This window comes from Hemitrygon akajei, chromosome 3 (genome assembly GCF_048418815.1).
Source record: "Hemitrygon akajei chromosome 3, sHemAka1.3, whole genome shotgun sequence".
In the NCBI taxonomy this organism is placed as follows: Eukaryota; Metazoa; Chordata; class Chondrichthyes; order Myliobatiformes; family Dasyatidae; genus Hemitrygon; species Hemitrygon akajei.
In genome coordinates this window covers 150613653-150632666 of record NC_133126.1, presented here as the reverse complement: position 1 = coordinate 150632666, position 19014 = coordinate 150613653, and the positions used below count along the sequence as shown (strand labels likewise).

General features: G+C 39.6%; 2 protein-coding genes across 5 annotated transcripts in view; both read left to right on the top strand.

Annotated features, from left to right (window-relative positions):
- The window catches only part of golim4a (golgi integral membrane protein 4a), a 100729-nt gene extending 84797 nt beyond the window's left edge, over positions 1 to 15932 (top strand). For both annotated transcript variants that reach the window (XM_073041039.1, XM_073041038.1), the window contains exon 14: positions 10131 to 15932. In XM_073041039.1, the coding sequence (XP_072897140.1) occupies positions 10131 to 10295 (165 nt within the window). In that variant the 3' untranslated portion in view covers positions 10296 to 15932. The remainder of the gene's footprint in view (positions 1 to 10130) is intronic.
- An 899-nt stretch (positions 15933 to 16831) lies between these two features.
- The window catches only part of LOC140725502 (transient receptor potential cation channel subfamily V member 6-like), a 46030-nt gene continuing 43847 nt past the window's right edge, over positions 16832 to 19014 (top strand). For 2 of the 3 annotated variants that reach the window (XM_073041037.1, XM_073041036.1), the window contains exon 1: positions 18540 to 18796. The gene's annotated coding sequence lies outside the window, so the exon portion shown is untranslated. Of the gene's footprint in view, positions 17060 to 18539; positions 18797 to 19014 lie in introns of those variants that run through there. The other variant, XM_073041035.1, reaches the window with a different exon arrangement.

The following is a 19014-nucleotide window of genomic DNA, read 5'->3' as shown; positions in this document are numbered from 1 at the left end:
CTACCTGCAGGATTTCCAGTCGGATAGCAGATTGTCGGAGTCTTAGTGTATATTGGTTGATCGAGACATGCTGGTGAAGTTGTTGATGTTACACGACATTTACGTAATACCCCTGCCTTTGGTTAAAGATTATCTACATGAAGCATCTGTGCTACCACCTCTGGCCATAAATGCTGTCCAACAAGATGCTTCCCCCATTTTTTCCTTTTATTTCACTTTATACGTACCTGCGATTATCTTTATAAGAGTCTTATCATTACCTTCATAGCCATAGAAGTTTCATCACTGATGATGTGTCCAGAAGCATCAGTAGATGTATGCACACAGTAATATAATATTGTAATATCCTGCGGTGGGAGGGAGAACAGCCAGAGGTCGTGGTACATATTGGTACCAATGACATAGGTAGGAAAAGGGAAGAGGTCCTGAAAAAAGACTACAGGGAGTTAGGAAGGAAGTTGAAAAGCAGGACCACGAAGGTAGTAGTCTCGGGATTACTGCCTGTGCCACGCGACAGTGAGAATAGGAATAGAATGAGGTGAAGGATAAATGTGTGGCTGAGGGATTGGAGCAGGGGGCAGGGATTCAGATTTCTGGATCATTGGGACCTTTTTTGGGGCGGGTGTGACCTGTACAAAAAGGATGGGTTGCACTTGAATCCCAGGGGGACCAACATTCTGGCGGGCAGGTTTGATAGAGCTGTTGGGGAGGGTTTAAACTAGTTTGGCAGGGGGGGTGGGAATCAGAATGTGAGTGCAGGGATTAAGGTAGAAGCACAAGGGCATGATGCTAAGTGTTCGTAGTTGATGAGGAAGGACAGGCAGGGGACAGAATTGTAGCCAGTTAAAGGGGTTGAAATGTGTCTATTTCAATGCTAGGAGTATTAGGAACAAGGAGAATGAACTTAGAGCATGGATTAGTACATGGAACTACGATGTTGTGGCCGTTACTGAAACTTGGTTGGAGGAAGGGCAGGATTGGATGATGCAGGTCCTGGGGTTCAGGTGTTTTAAAAGGAATAGGATGGGAGGTAGAAAAGGCAGGGGGGGGGGAGTGGCATTGCTGGTCAGGGATAGTATCATGGCTATAGAAAGGGAGGACGCTGCAGAGGGAGTGTCCACAGAGTCAGTCTGGGTGGAAGTCAGAAATAGGAAGGGATCAATCACTGTGCTGGGAGTAGTCTATAGGCCCTCAAATAGCCCTCGGGACACCGAGGAGCAGATACGCAGGCAGATTTTAGAATGGAGCAGGAAATACAGGGTAGTAGTTATGGGTGATTTCAACTTCCCTCATATTGACTGGCACCTCCTGAGTGCAAGGGGGATAGATGGGGCTGAATTTGTCAGGTGTGTTCAAGAAGGATTCCTGACATAGTATGTGGACCGGCCGATGAGAGGAGTGGCTATACTGGATCTAGTTCTGGGTAATGAACCTGGACAGGTGACAGACCTCTTGGTGGGGGAGCATTTTGGTGAGAGTGACCACAACTCCCTTAGCTTCAGCATAGCTATGGAAAGGGATAAAATCAGACAAAATGGTAAAGTGTTTAACTAGGAAAGGGCTAACTTTGAAGGGATGAGGCAGAAACTAGTGAGAGTAAATTGGAAACAGATGTTCAAAGGGGAAAGCACAGAAGTAATGTGGGAGAAGTTTAGGGATCACTTGAGCTGGGTTCAGGATAGGTTTGTCCTACTGAGGCAAGGAAAAAATGGTAGGAAAAGGGAACCGTGGCTGATGAAACATGTGAGGCAACTCATCAAGAGGAAGAAGGAAGCATATGTTAGATATAAGAAGCAGGAAATAGGGCTTATGAGAAATATAGGGTAGCCAGGAAGGAGTTAAAGAAAGGACTTAGGAGAGCTCAAAGGGGGCATGAGAAGGCCTTGGAATGTAGGATTAAGGAGAACCCCAAGGCGTTCTACGCGTATGTGAAGAATAGGATGACGATGAGAACGAAGGTGGGACCGCTAAAGAATAAAGAGGGCAACATGTGCCTGGAGGCGGAGGAGGTTGGGGAGGTCCTAAATGAATACTTTGCTTCAGTATTCACAAGTGGAAAGGATCTTGATCAGGATGAGGTTGAAGTAGAGCGGGCCTGTGTGCTGGACAATGTGGAGATTAGGGAAGAAGGAGTGCTAGATCTTCTTAAAAACATTAAGATTGATAAATCTCCAGGGCCGGATATGATACACCCTAGGTTGTTGTGGGAATTGAGAGAAGAGATCGCAGGAGCATTAGCCATGATCTTTGAATCCTCTTTGGCTGCAGGGGAAGTACCGGAGGACTGGAGAATGGCAAATGTAGTTCCCTTGTTTAAAAAAGGTAATAGGGAGAAACCTGGGAACTATAGACTGGTGAGTCTTATGTCGGTGGTCTGCAAACTACTGGAAAGGATTCTTAAGGATAGGATCTATGAGCATTTGGAGAAGTACAGTCTACTCAAGGATAGTCAACATGGCTTTGTGAAGGGAAGATTGAGCCTCATAAGCCTGATTGAGTTTTTAAAAGAGGTAACAAAAGAAATTGATGAGGGTAGGTCAGTGGATATGGTCTACATGGACTTTAGCAAAGCATTTGACAAGGTCCCTCATGAGAGACTCATCCAGAAAGTCATGAGGCATGGGATAAGTGGAACCTTGGCTGTTTGGATAAAAAATTGGCTTAAGGGAAGAAAGCAGAGGGTAGTTGTGGAAGTAAAGTATTCTGCCTGGAGGTTGGTGACTAGTGGAGTGCTGCAGGGATCTGTCCTGGGACCCCTGCTCTTTGTGATTTTTATAAATGACCTGGATGGGTGGAAGGATGGGTGAGTAAGTTTGCGGATGACACGAAGATTGGAGGAGTTGTAGATGGAGCTGTAGGTTGTTGAAGGTTACAAGAGGATATAGACAGGCTGCAGAGTTGGGCAGAAAAATGGCAGATGGATTTCAATCCGGACAAGTGTGAGGTGATGCAGTTTGGAAGGACAAACCAGAAGACTGAGTACAGGATTAATGGTCAGTTACTTAAGAGTGTGGATGAACAAGGGGACCTTGGGGTTCAAATCCCTACATCCCTCAAGGTCGCTGCACAGGTTGATAGGGTAGTTAAGAAGGCCTATGGGATGCTAGGCTTCATTAACAGCGGGATTGAGTTCAAGTGTAGAGAGATCATGTTGCAACTCTACAAATCTCTGGTGAGACTGCACTTAGAGTATTGTGTTCAATTCTGGTCACCTCATTATAGGAAGGATGTGGAAGCTATGGAGAGGGTGCAGAGGAGATTTACCAGGATGTTGCCTGGATTGGAGAACAAGTCATATGAAGCAAGGTTAGCAGAGCTAGGACTTTTCTCTTTGGAGCGTAGAAGAATGAGAGGGGACTTGATAGAGGTCTACAAGATTATGAGAGGCATAGATAGGGTGGATAGTTAGTACCTGTTTCCCAGGGCACCAGTAGCAAACACCAGAGGGCATATGTACAAAATTAAGGGAGGGAAGTTTAGGGGAGACATCAGGGGTAAGTTTTTTACACAGAGGGTTGTGAGTGCCTGGAATGACTTGCCAGGGATGGTGGTGGAGGCTGAAACATTAGGGGTATTTAAGAGCCTCTTGGACAGGCACATGGATGAAAGAAAAATGGAGGGTTATGGGGTAGTGTGGGTTTAGTATTTTTTCTTAAGGATTATATGGGTCAGTACAACATGGAGGGCTGAAGGGCCTGTACTGTGCTGTAGTGTTCTATGGTTCTATGGTTCTATGATTTCAGTTTAATTGCATTTTACCTAATACAGATTGTGAAGTACAATGGTGGGTGAAGTGCATTGATAAAATTATACCTTGTGAAATATATTATGTCAGATAATTTAAGATTATTATGATTACATTGCCTAAGTTCTGCTTAACCATAAACACTCCTTTTTTGTCTCTCAAACAGTCAAAACCTCAAAGTTCAAAGTAAATTTATGATCAAACTACATATATGTCACTGTATACTACACTGAGATTCTTATTCTGGTAGGCATTCACAGGAAAACAAAGAAATACAGTAGAATCAATGAAAATCTACACATAAGCAAAAAGACTAACAAGCAACCAATGCACAAAGGTAGACAAACTGTGTTAAATACAAAAGAGCAAATAATAAGTAATAAATCAATAAATAATACTGAAAACATCAGTTGTAGAGTCATTGAAAGTGAGCCCATAATCAAGTCAGTGCTGAGGTGAGTGCAGTTATCCACACTGGTTCAGGAGCCTGATCATTGAAGGCTACTAACTGTTCCTGAACCTGTGGCGTGCGACCTAAGGTTCCTGTACCTCCTTCCCGATGGCAGCAGTGAGAGAGAACACAGCGGGGGTTCTTGATGATGGATGCTACTTTCTGGTGAAAGGGCTCCTTACAGATGTGCTCAGTGGTGTGAAGGGCTTTTCCTGTGTTGTTCTGGGCTGTATCCCCACTTTTTGTAGGCTTTTTTCTGCTCTTCGGCGTAGATGTTTCCACACCAGGCTGTGATGAAATCAGTTAGGATACTATCCACTGTGCATCTGTAGAAGTGTGTCACAGTTTTAAATAGCATAGTGAATCTACACAATCTTATATGAAAGTAGAGGATCTGCTGTGCCTTCTTTGAAATGGTGCTTGCGCGCTGGTCCCAGGATAGATTCTCTGATATGATAACACCATGGAATTCCAAGTTACTGATCCTCCCCACCTCTGACTCCCTTATGAGATATAACCATATAACAATTACAGCACGGAAACAGGCCATCTTGGCCCTTCTAGTCCGTGCTGAACGCTTACTCTCACCTAGTCCCACCTACCTGCACTCAGCCCATAACCCTCCATTCCTTTCCTGTCCATATACCTATCCAATTTTTTTTTTTAAGTGACAATACCGAACCTGCCTCTACCACTTCTACTGGAAGCTCATTCCACACAGCTATCACCCTCTGAGTAAAGAAGTTTCCCCTCATGTTACCCCTAAATTTTTGCCCCTTAACTCTCAACTCATGTCCTCTTGTTTGAATCTCCCCTACTCTCAATGGAAAAAGCTTATCCACGTCAACTCGATCTATCCCCCTCATAATTTTAAACACCTCTATCAAGTCCCCCCTCCAAAGAATAAAGACCTAACTTATTCAACCTTTCTCTGTAACTTAGGTGCTGAAACCCAGGTAGCATTCTAGTAAATCTCCTCTGTACTCTCTCTATTTTGTTGACATCTTTCCTATAATTCAGTGACCAGAACTGTACACAATACTCCAAATTTGGCCTCACCAGTGCCTTGTACAATTTTAACATTACATCCATTACATTACATTACAATTACAATTTTAACAGTTCATGAGATCTGGCTCATGAACTGGCCGATAATCAGCTCTTTGGTTTTGCTGACAGTGAGTGAGAGCATCTTTTTGTGGCACCATTCAGCCAGATTTTCAGTCTCCCTTCAACATGCTAATTCGTCTGCATTTTTGATTTGGCCAACAACAGTGGTGTCATCGGCAAACTTAAAAATGCTATTGGAGCTGTACTTAGCCTCACAGTAAGAAGTATAAATCAAGTAGAGCAGGGGGTTATGCATATGCCTTGTACTATATCTGTGCTGATGGTAATTATGGAGAAGATGTTGTTGCCAATCCAAACTGACCAGGGTCTGCAAGTGAGGAAATCAAGGATCCAGTTGCTCAAGGAGGTACTGGACCTAGGTCTTGAAACTAGCTCACTGATTAGTTTTGAGGGGATGAAAGTGTTGAATGTTGAGCTGTAGTCAATGAAGAGCATCCTGATGTATGCATCTTCACTGTCCAAATGTTGCAGAACTGAATGGAGAACCAATAAACTGGTATCTACTGCAGGAGTTGATATGCTTCATGACCAACGTCTCAAAGCACTTCATCACAATGGTTGTAAGTGCTACTGGGCAATAATCTTTGAGACAGATTACTACGTTTTTCTTGGGCACTGGTATGATTGAAGCCTCCCCCTTCAATCTAAAATGTAGTTAATTTCCTTGTTCTGATAAAAGGTCACTGGCCTGAAATGTTGTCATTTGTCTCTCCAGAGCATAATTGGACATTCTGGTTTTAGGATTATAAGTGATTCCCTGAGCGGAAGGTTGGGAATTTTTTTTTTGGAAGGTAGAAGACGAGGTTTAAATGTTGAATAAATTGAGTACAACAAAGAATGTGAAAAAATACCTGTTGGGAATATTCTGACGATATAACTGAACAGTTTTCTTCCACTGCATTCCATTGGGAACCAGACTTGGTAACAGACTGTAAAGCAAAATGACCTGGAGTGGCAGGGATTGGGGACTCAGCTGGCCTGTCCTCATTCAATTATGAGGAACTGAGATGATAAAGGATGAATGTTCTGGTGAAATGCACAATTAATATTGGAAATAAGATACAGCTATTTCTTAGGGTAGAAAAGGGATACTTTATGCTATATGATGTAGAAAGGTTTTATTTCTCCATTTCTTTTAGTTTCTTATTCTAAAAAAACACAACTGTTTTTGTTGCAGCACCCATCTTTGTTATTATAAATCCTTGTATGAATTTACATTAAGCACTGCCTGTGTTTTTATTATAAAATCAATGTCAACTTAAAAAAAATCAATGTGACTTGCTTTTATGGAATTTCCTATGGGTGACAGTTCGAAACTTTTCATTTGAGATTAGCCGCTTGTCTCTTTAGTGCACAACTGAATTTATTGATGCCATGATCATGGCCTAATCAGTAATTCTGTGGAATAGGTTTGACATTTATTGTAACTCTTAGTTTTAGTACAGCAGATGTCGTGCATGTTGTGGTAGCCTTTTAAATATGACCAGGATTCTCTGTTGGAGATAAAGTGTAATCTACATTATTGCTGTTGTCTTTATTCCATTGAAACTCTGAGCATCTTCCATTGTCATTGTTAGTTTCCCAGTCTTTCTTGTGGTTTTAATTCATCTGTCTCTATCTTAAATCTGTTTGTCTTCAAACCTGTTTATGTATCATACATACAACCTTTTCATCTATCCATGTTTCAGTCATATATCTGAAAGTGAACACCCCAGATGTTGCCATTTTAAATTCTACATCGAATGCATTCATTCCCATCATGTTGGTTTCATGTGGGTTTTTTCCCTGATGAATGTTCTGTTCAACATCCATTTTTAAAGTGTTCAATTGTACTTTTAAAAACTGCATCATTAATGCCCATACTTTTTAGATAAAAGTGACATCAGAGAGGGTTGACTTTGAGAATAATTTATTACTGTGTAATCTCTTTTGCAAAATAAATTGTCAGCTGACAGAAGCTAAACATTATGCATGTATCCTGCCCCAAATGTTGGTTGTTTTTTTCAATTATGAAGTAATTTTTCCTGGCTTCGTTACTTCAGACTATTCATCAATGAAAACCTTTCAGCTTGGGTGTCATAAAATTTTGCTCCTCCGAATCATGTTTGATTTTTATTTCAGTTAGCTTCTTTCCACACTCCTGACAGCATATGAATCTCTCAGCTTGCCAAATTGTTTATGTCACACTCAGACTCTAAAAATGGTTTGACTTTTTACTGTAGTATTATTTCAGCTGCTGGATACAGCCCTCTCCTGACCTTTCAGAGTCATTGGTATAAATGGAATTAATATTGGGAGAGAAACCATGCTCACTGCTAATACATGCAAAAGGAGATGTCGGCCTGAAAAAATTGACAGAGTAAATAGACTCAAAACACCAAGTCATCCTTTACAAAATCTGATCAGTTGAAGCCATGGCCCACTGTCATGAAGCAGCAGTATTCCATTAGTTCCCCCGATGAAATCGCAGTTGGTGACCTGAAGATGATCTACACAGCTAGAATATCATCCTGTGGCAAGGGAAACATTGAAATTAACCCTCTGCGTCCACCCTGCTTCTCGTTCAGAGCAGGCATTAACAAAATCTGTTAGATTTAAAATAGATTAATAGAATGGTTGGTTATATGAATAGAATGGTTGGTTACATTACAGAAAGAGACCATTCAGCTCTTCACTTGCGTAAAAGACAGAAAGTTCTGGAAACAATCACCGGATCAAGCGGCATAGGTGGAAATGGAAAAGAGTTAATACTTCAAGTTGCATAGCCTTTGTCAGAATTTGACCTGCTGTGTGTTTGCAGCAATCTCTGATTTTATTTCTTGCTTTTAATTTTCTTTTAACCTTCATTTATATTCTGTGAGGTGCTAGGGAAGTAACTGGAGCCACATAAGGAAATCAGTGATCAAGTAATTGATCGGTGCAGTAGAGTGGCGATCCGGACCTCTGATGCAGGTTTAGGATGATTGGATGGAGAGGGAGGGATTTGAGTGAATTAGGAGGGACTCAGGCATCGTCCCTCATAACCCATTGTTCTTGAGTTGACCAGATAATTTGTGGAGAGAGCTCAGGCTGAGGAGCATGTCAAGATCATTGGTGGGACTGCAGCATAGTTAAATTACGTCCCATGAGGCATTGCCATAGCAAGACCATATTCTCCTGAGAGTGTTCAATGATCATCTTGGGATGAGGTAAACTGATTCACCTGTTCTTTCGAGTATAAATTGATGCTACAGTTTTGCAAGCTATATTCACATCTGGAAGTGCTGCAAAGTGTTCTAAAAGTACTGTATTGTTATTGCATTTCATTCCATGAGCAGTAATTTTTCATTTGTTGCAATCTGATTTCTGAGTGTGTGATTTTTGTAGAAACTAAGCAATGTTATACAATAACAGCAGCTTAGGGTTTAAACACTAATCCTCAGTTGTTAGGAAATACCTGAAAACTTTTCAAAAAATATTAAACTAAATTTACTGGACACCAAGGAAGGAAATATTTTGATTATTTGGAGAAGGATCTGGGACACTTAAACATTGGGACAAATATTGTCAAAGTATAAATTAAGTAGCTTTGAATATTGCCCTACCTTATGAACAAATTCAGGTTGTGAGTCCACAAGATATAGGAGCAGAATTAGGTCATTTGGCCCATCAAATCTGCTCTGCCATTTCATTATGGCTGACCCATTTTCCCTCCCAGCCCCAATCTCCTGCTTTCTCCCCATATCCCTTCTTGCCCTGACCAATCAAGAATCTATCACCCTATGACTTGGCCTCCACAGGAGCCTTTGGCGATGAATTGCACAGATTCACCACTCTTTGGCTGAAGAAATTTCCCCTAATCTCCGTTCTAAAAGGATGCCTCTCTATTCTGAGGCTGGGTCCTTTGATCTTAGACTCTCCCACCATCCTCTCCACATCCACAGTATCGAGGCCTTTCACCATGCGATAAGGTGAAAGGTCTTGATATGACAAGCCATTCAATCCTCGAATCATTTTTGTGAACCTCCTATGTACCCTCTTCAGTTTCAGCACATCCTTTCTAAGATACGGCTCCCAAAACTGCTCACAAAACCTCAAGTGAAGCCTCACCAATGCTTTATAAAGCCTCAACATTACATCCTTGGTTTTATATTCTGGTCCTCTTGAAGTGTATGCTGTCATTGCATTTGCATTCGTCACCACAGACTCAATCTGCAAATTAACCTTTAGGGAATCCTGCACAAAGACTCTCAAGTCCCTTTCTTTTCGTGTTTTCTCTCCATTTAGAAAATAGTTAATCCTTTCAATTCTTCTACCAAAGTGCGTGACTATACAGTTCCCATCACTGTATTCCATCTGCCATTTCTTTGCCCTCCCTTCTAATCTGTCTAAGTCCTTCCGTAGCCTCTCTATTTCCTCAAGACTACCTTCCTCTCCACTCACCTTCAAACTTTGCAACAAAGCCATCAATTCCATCATCCAAATCATTGACATATAATGTAACAAGAATCATTCTCAACACAGACCTCTTTGGAACACCACTAGTTACCGGCAGCCAAGCAGAAAAGGCTCCCTTTATTCCCACTCTTTGCCTCCTGCCAATCACCCACTACTTTATCCGTACTAGAATCTTTCTTGTAATATCAATTTCCTGTAAAATTAAGAAACTATGAATCCAAAATTCTAACAGTGGGATTATTGTTGGTTTTAAGATGCATACTTATTAATATCTCCACTCATGTAAAAAGATTGTCACAGACATCTATAGTAAGCATTTTTCAAGTTGCATTATACCATATACTACTTGTTTTGGCTCTAATACAGGCAGATGAGAAGGAAGGGGAGGCAAATGAACAGGAAGAAGAGTCAATTGTTGAAGATACCAACCATGGAGAGGAGAGAGAGGATGAAAATTATGAAGAAGAAGAGGAAGAAGAGGAGGACGGAGAAGCACTTGCGGCAAAGACAAATCAGCGGGCAGAAATGTGACTTCGTTACAATTGATTTTCTATTGTTTTTATTTCATTACCCAATTTAAGTCAAACAAGCCAGTCCTTTATATATATTTTCACATAAATATATTTAATATGGTGTTCTTTCAGGTTAATTTAAATTTGGAGATATTTAAAGGTGATGTATTAAAGCCTTTTAATGTAATAAAGACATGGCATTCAGATTATATATAATTTATAAAAGCTTCAATTTGAATGGATGGTCCATAACAAGTTCATGGTAAGCTTTTTCAAGTATTGAAATGTGGATCATATGTGAGGTTTTTTATTGTGTGTGCTCTACATGAGATAATTATTTTGAAGCAAAGCCAATTATACTTAAGCAACAATTGAAAACTTCTGGTTAACCCATCTTATTTTCACCAGATATGATGTTTAGCAACCTTATGGTATTTGTTAATTGTTATACATTGGAGATGAAAAGGCATAGTGGGTAGGTGATGATTATGTGCAATAGTATAAAATTGGTGATATTATTTTATTCTTCTGATGCCTAATCCAATAGTCAGTTAATAAACAAGAAAGATATTAAATGGGAAGTAGATACATGATAAAACATTTTACCCTTTCACAGAAAATAAAATGTATGTCACTGTATTTAGAATGGTTGGTTAAAGTTAACATTGACTATTTAACTCTTTATAAGCCACAGTACAAAAATACAGGTCCATTCCTTGTATGAATCATAATCTTAGTTTGTCCATATTATTCTGTCGGAAAGTGACTTTCCAATCAATAAATATTTACAGGTGTCCTCCCCTTTACAAAGGTAGAGCGTTCCTATGAAACCTTTCTTAAGCCGAAATGGCATAAAGCGAAGAACCATTAATTTATATGGGAAAATTTTTTGTAAAAGCGAAAATCCTCTTTGTAATGCGAAAACAGGTTAATAATGTAGGTCTTTTGTAAAAGCAAAGTGGAGTAAAGTGAACATTCATAAAGCAGGGGACACCTGTATTAAGTATTAAGAAACTCATGCACAAAGACTTCAAGAACACACAGTAAATACTACAGGAATTCAGCAAGTTCCACAGTGTCTAGAGAGGGGAGTAAACAGTCAACAGTCTTCATTACGACTTATATTCAATGAATTACCCTGTATATCTTTCACATATTTTCTAAAAGGAAGTATGTAGCATTTATAGAAGTATTTTGAAAATTAATGACACTAACTTGACAATCAATCAATAAGCTTTAATATTACAAATATGGTAGTAAGGGAGTTTGTAAGATAGGAGAATAGGATTATTTAAAACTAAACCATGAATTATGCCAAGTTGCAATTTGAAGCTTTTAAAATTAAGCTGCAAAGTTATGCTTCTCAATACCTAGATGGCAGAAATGTCAATAAATGCAGAGGGTTTGCTTTTCCTTATGGTTTTCAATAAGCTTTGAGAAGCACTCATATTTGTATTGAATCAACAAATACTTGTTTGTGTCATTGAAACAAAGCAATGGATATTTTCAATGTGAGTGTTGTAAGAACAAAGTCACAGTTCCATGATATTTACAACATAGAAAATGGCCAAATGAACAAGCAGGCCGGTGCCTGTGTTACATTTCATATAAGCCTCTTCCCTGAAATGCATCAATGACAGCCACCTCAAATAATTTTTCTCCTTGCAAATTCCACATTCTAACTACTTTCCATAGTAAAGATTCCTTCTAATATCCATATTAGACAGACAATAGACAGTAGGTGCAGGAGTAGGCCATTCAGCCCTTCTAGCTAGCACCGCCATTCACTGTGATCATGGCTGATCATACACAATCAGTACCCCGTTCCTACCCTCTCCCCATATCCCTTGACCCCGCTATCTATAAGAGCTCTATCTAACTCTCTCTTGAATGCATCCAGAGACTTGGCCTCCACCGCCTTCTGGAGCAGAGCATTCCACATATCCACCGCTCTCTGGGTGAAAAAGTTTTTCCGCATCTCTGTTCTAAATGGCCTACCCCTTATTCTTAAACTGTGGCCTCTAGTTCTGGACTCACCCATCAGCGGGAACATGCTTCCTGCCTCCGGCGTGTCCAATCCCTTAATAATCTTATATGTTTCAATCAGATCCCCTCTCATCCTTCGAAATTCCAGTGTATACAAGCCCAGTCGCTCCAATCTTTCAACATATGACAGTCCCGCCATTCCGGGAATTAACCTTGTGAACCTACGCTGCACTCCCTCAATAGCAAGAATGTCCTTCCTCAAATTTGGAGACCAAAACTGCACACAATACTCCAGGTGGGGTCTCACCAGGGCCCTGTACAGCTGCAGAAGGACCTCTTTACTCCTATACTCGATTCCTCTTGTTATAAAAGCCAGCATGCCATTAGCTTTCTTCACTGCCTGCTGTACCTGCATGCTTGCTTTCATTGACTGATGTACAAGAACACCTAGATCTCATTGTACTTCCCCTTTTCCTAACTTGACTCCATTTATATAGTAATCTGCCTTTGTTCTTGCCACCAAAGTTGTTAACCTCACATTTATCCACATTAAACTGCATCTACCATACATTTGCCCACTCACCCAACCTGTCCAAGTCACCCTGCATTCTCATAACATCCTCCTGACATTTCACACTGCCACCCAGCTTTGTGTCATCAGCAAATTTGCTAATGTTACTTTTAATCTCTTCATCTAAATCATTAATGTATATTGTAAACAGCTGCGGTCCCAGCACCGAACCTTGCGGTACCCCACTGGTCACAGCCTGCCATTCCGAAAGGGACCCGTTAATCACTACTCTTTGTTTCCTGTCAGCCAGCCAATTTTCAATCCATGTCAGTACTCTGCCCTCAATACCATGTGCCCTAATTTTGTCCACTAATCTCCTATGTGGGATTTTATCAAAAGCTTTCTGGAAGTCCAGGTACACTACATCCACTGGCTCTCCCTTGTCCATTTTCATAGTTACATCCTCAAAAAACTCCAAAAGATTAGTCAAGCATGATTTTACCTTCATAAATCCATGCTGACTCGGACTGATCCTTCTACTGCTATCCAAATGTGTCGTAATTTCCTCTTTTATAATTGACTCCAGCATCTTTCCCACCACTGACATCAGGCTAACCGATCTATAATTCCCTGTTTTCTCTCTCCCTCCTTTCTTGAAAAGTGGGACAACATTAGCCACCCTCTAATTAGCAGGAACTGTTCCTGAATCTATAGAACATTGGAAAATGATTACCAATGCATCCATGATTTCTAGAGCCACCTCTTTAAGTACCCTGGGATGCAGACCATCAGGTCCCGGGGACTTATCAGCCTTCAGACTCAACAGTCTATCCAACACCATTTCTTGCCTAATATAACTTTCCTTCAGTTCGTCCTTTACCCTACTTCCTTTGCCACTATTACATCTGGGAGATTGTGCCTTCCCTAGTGAAGATCGATCCAAAGTACCTGTTCAACTCATCTGCCATTTCCTTGTTCCCCATAATAAATTCACCTGTTTCTGTCTTCAATGGCCCAATTTTGGTCTTAACTATTTTTTTTGCTATTCACATACCTGAAGAAGCTTTTACTATCCTCCTTTATATTCTTGGCTAGTTTACTTTCGTACCTCATTTTTTCTTGGCATATTGCCTTTTTTGTTATCTTCTGTTGCTCTTTAAAAGCTTCCCAGTCCTCCAGTTTCCCACTCATCTTTGCTATGTTATACTTCTTCTCTTTTATTTTTATACTGCCCTTTACTTCCCACGTCAGCCACGGCCGCCCCTTACTCCCCTTAGGATCTTTCTTCCTCTTTGGAATGAACCGATCCTGCACCTTCTGCATTATTCCCAGAAATACCTGCGATTTTTGTTCCACTGTTTTCCCTGCTAGGGTATTGTTCCATTGAACTTTGGCCAGCTCCTCCCTCATAGCTCCATAGTTCCCTTTATTCAACTGTAATACTGACACATCCGATTTTCCCTTCTCCTTCTCAAATTGTAGGTTAAAACATATCATATTATGGTCACTACCTCCTAATGGTTCCTTTACCTCGAGGTCCCTGATCAAATCCGGTTCATTGCACAACACTAAATCTAGAATTGCCTTCTCCCTGATAGGCTCCAGTACAAGCTGTTCTAAGAATCCATCTCGGAGGCACTCCACAAACTCCCTTTCTTGGGGTCCAGTACCATTCTGATTCTCCCAGTCTACCTGCATGTTGAAATCCCCCATGACAACTGTATCATTACCTTTGCGACATGCCAATTTTAACTCTTCATTCAACTTACACCCTACATCCAGACTGCTGTTTGGGGGCCTGTAGATAACTCCCATTAGGGTCTTTCTACCCTTAGAATTTTTAAAATTATTCATAAAAATAATATTATTTATTTTATTCAGTGGCGAACTTTTATCCTTGACCTCTGACTCTGCTCACCCCATCGTGGAACTATCAGCCCAGATGCTATCTTGTAGCACACTAGTTATGTGCTCTTTACAGCATATTGTTTTCACAAGCTCTTCATACAAAGTGCAGCATTAGGGAATGTCTTTAAATCAGAGGCTGTTCCTACATATATATGTACAGTGCGTACCTGCATGGAGGACACATAATAGGCTTAGTCACCTGAAATGTTTTGATATCACTAAATATTGGTTTGCACATATGAGACCTTCCTGAAGAAGGCCTTAGCTGGAAGATTGAATTCAGCTTTCTAAAGATGGTCCAATTTTATTTAATTGACTGAAGAGGAAACAAAGGTTCTTTCAGGTAAGACCGCCCCTGTTTTCACTGAAAACATTTCTGCCCTCCATGCCTTCTTGATTGACCACTGACACCCGGTTGCCTGTTTGACTAATCTCTGAACCCAGCCCAAACATAAGTGACTGCAGCCTGATTCCTCAACCACTCCATCCCACTCTCTATACATCCCTTGGCCCAATGCTCTTCTTTATACTCTTGTCCGTTCTATCACAAACAAATTCAGCCAGGCTGTTAACCCCTCTATTCGCAAGTAAACAGTCTCTGCTATACAACATGTACAAATCGATATGTGTTGCGCTTTTTACATCAACTCATCAAATGTGGAAGAAAGATCTGGTCCATCTTCTCTGCCTCTACTTTCAAAGTCTTTCATAATTGGAAAGGTCATTAGTCTTCTCTCTTTAGAAACCTACTTTTTTTTATTGATATACAGTGCAGAATAGGCATTTCTAGCCATTCAAGCTGCACTGCCCAGCAAACCCCAATTAAGTCCTCACCTAACCATGGGACAATTTATAATGGTTAATTAACCTAACAACCAGTACATCTTTGGACTGTGGGAAGAAACCAGAGCACCCGGAGGAAACCCATGCAGAAACTCCTTACAGGCAGTGGCTGGAATTGAACCCAGAGCAGCTGCACTCCGAAGCTACCATGCTGCCCACTTCCCTGGGTTGTATTGCATTTTATTAAAGCAAGGAATGCTGTGAATACTTGGCAGGCTCTAATAATCATCTTTAACCTCTGCTTCTGTTCTGTGACATCATTTCAGTAACATATCCCTCAATTCCACATCTTTTGACTTACTGATGAATCTATTGTGTGATGCCTTAACAAAGGCCCTTTTGGAATCTCAAATATGTATATTACTATTTAATCATCTCCAAATAATAAAATGATTTTCTTAAACATGACCTACCCTTTTGAAATGTGTGTGGGTTATTCCATTGCGTATTAAATTGCATGATGTTTCTTACATTTTTGAGTCATTAACTTCCAGCCACCAATGGCAAGCTTTTTGATAGTAAGATACATTTGATAATTTATGGTAAGTTGGAATAACCAAATGAAACACCATTCATTTAAAATATGAATTAAGTGCACAATAGGACAGTTATTGTTCTATTGTTGATGATATTTATCATTATTTTCCTTTATATTTTTTGCTTTAGTAGGTTGGCTCTTAATTTCAATATTAACAGCCCAATTTTTATTAATAACAATAGATCTAGCCCGATACTCATGTGCTACGTAATAATTTGCCATTTTAGTATAATACCAAAGTTGTATTGCTGTTATAAAATATATGCAAACATTTCTAACCAAATGGAGGCATAGACGTTTGTTCATTTATCGCTTTTTATATTTTGTACTTCGGGAAATTGGGGGTTGGGGTTAGAGTGCAGCTAGAGGCATTTATGCCAAGAACTTTTCATATAGATTTTTGCTAGGATTTGTATTTTTATTGATAGCAATTTTCTTGTAGCCAGGTACATGGAAGAGCACCTGCTTCCTGAATTTTATATCAGTGTAAAATGTACAGTATATTATGTAAATACTTATGCTGATCAACAAAAATGGAAGTGTATATGGTAAAATCCTAAGATTTCTAAAAATTAATAGATGATGTGAATTTTCTTGTCATCATTAAACTGGATGAGTGAGCTATGCTCTGTATTATCTGCATATTTTGTAATTGAAGCATAAATCTTTGATTCATTTACCCTTGTGCAGTCCATTTTCTTGTATAAATTTTGACAAATATAATCTGTGTGACAAAATTGTTATGGAATCCTATAAAAGGCAATTTTTTCTTCAATCATCAATGATTAGTTTGATTTGATGAGTTGCATGTGACATTTTTACAACACTTGATAGGGTATATGCAGAACTAATGTTACCACTTTTCGGATCATTGTGACAGTGAGGATTTGGCTATTTAATACTGAGATGTGAAGAAGTTTCATCACTTGAAGGCAATTAATGTATGGAAATCGGTGTTCAAGCAAGTTGTGGAAACTCAGTGCTGAGTATATTCAAGGTGAAGATTTTTAGATAGGTAGGAATTTATGGGATTTGAGGTTAGTTCAGAGAAGTGTCACAGAGGTAAAAGATCAGCCATGATTTCATTAAATGCCATATACAGTAGACACAAGGGTGGAATGGTCTACCCCATTTCTATTTTTAATATCCCTATGTAATTTAACTGTGGGTGCTAACTCTGTCCAGTAAAGTCTATTTTTCACCTGGTAAGTTGGAAGACAGTCCTTATTACTGGAAACAGATGCAAAGATCAGCTCTCCTATTGAGTTTAAAAGGTAAATAGTCAATTTCTATTGACAGCGCAAAACTGTCACCTTAGGTGCAGGAATAGCTCATCCACTTCTTTCAGGCCGTGTTGATATTTGAAGAGATCATGGGGGATCTAATTGTAACTTCAACTCTCACCAGTTCCTGACCTCCCTTGCATTCAATAACTCAGCAACTATTATCCCTTATGAAAGGGAGTCTCACGGCCCGAAATGTCGACAGTGCTTCTCCTTGTAGATGCTGCCTGGCCTGCTGTGTTCCACCAGCATTTTGTGTGTGTTGCTTGAATTTCCAGCATCTGCAGATTTCCTCGTGTTTACATTACTTGTGTGTAAGTAAACTGAAATACCTGTTTTAGATGGATGACTCCGCATTTTCAGTCTTCCATTTAAAACAAGTATTTTACTCTGTTTACACACAAAAGGAAATGTCCTCTCTATTACTACTCCATGAAGAGACCTTACAGAATTCAATGCAGTCCCCTCTCACTCTTTGAAACTCCAGAGTGAACAATTAACACAGCCAGTCTGATTCTGAGATTTATTTCACTGGCACAATAGATTGCAAGATTCTCCTGTTGCATTTCCTTGATCTAGTTTCTCCTGCAGACAGGAAGCACGATTTGCAATACTTCATTGAGGATAAATTGAATATGGATGCAGTCTACTTCAGTTTTTGATCCTATTTATACATTTGAAGAGTGAGTTCTATTTCTTTTGTTGTGGATGCTAGCACGAGAATGATTGGATATATATACACGTAAATTGTTGGGGGTAGTAGAGTTTGACCTCAGTCATCCATTACAACAGAATGAAAAACCCACAACAAACCCAGCTCCATCTGATATTGGAAACTATCTGCTCAAATTCAGTCCTCTATGGTAAAATGTTTTCTCTTTGATTTCAGTTTGTGTTAACTTTACAGCTTATGCTGATGATATGCACATTTTTCATTTTAACATTTAGATATGCAGAATTCTTTAAAAAAACTGCAAGTCTTGTTGCTCAACAAAGACACAAAACACAGATTTCAGCTGCGTCCTAACCTATTGCTAAATATAGCTGCAAAGATTAAAATATGACCCAAAGTTTAGTCAATTTTCTACTAGCTAAGCATTTACTAGCTGTAAAATATCAGTTAAGCACTACTGTTCTTAATTGGATAATGCAAAAATAGGGGATCACCAAGCATAAAGTTTAAACTAAAAGGTAAACTGTTCTGTTTTGATCTGCTGATTAATATTTTATGGATTCAATTTAAATGTCAGGGATTTCTCATGGTAGAACAATTTCATGTTAATTACTGAAACAATCTGCACATTTCCCATAACACAGGAACCATGGTAAAGAAATGGCCGGTATGTTGCCAAAACAATTTGTTGCATATAATCTGCCATCCAGAACAGGCCTGACTCGCTGCTGCCCAGTGCTGTAGGAGCTTTTACAGAAATAATAAATGGGAGAGCAAGGTAAGAGTTTTTCATTCTTACGTACCAATTAAACAAATAGTAACTAATGGCCAAAAGATTTTTCTGTTCTTTGTGATATATTTTGAATTGGATGGTATTTCCATAAAAGGAGGGATGAAAAATACAGGCCAAATATTGTTTGAAGAAAAGGATGAATGTAAGAGCTTGCAATTTGTTTTTTTCCTTGCAATTATTTTTTGACTTCTCAGAGAAAATGC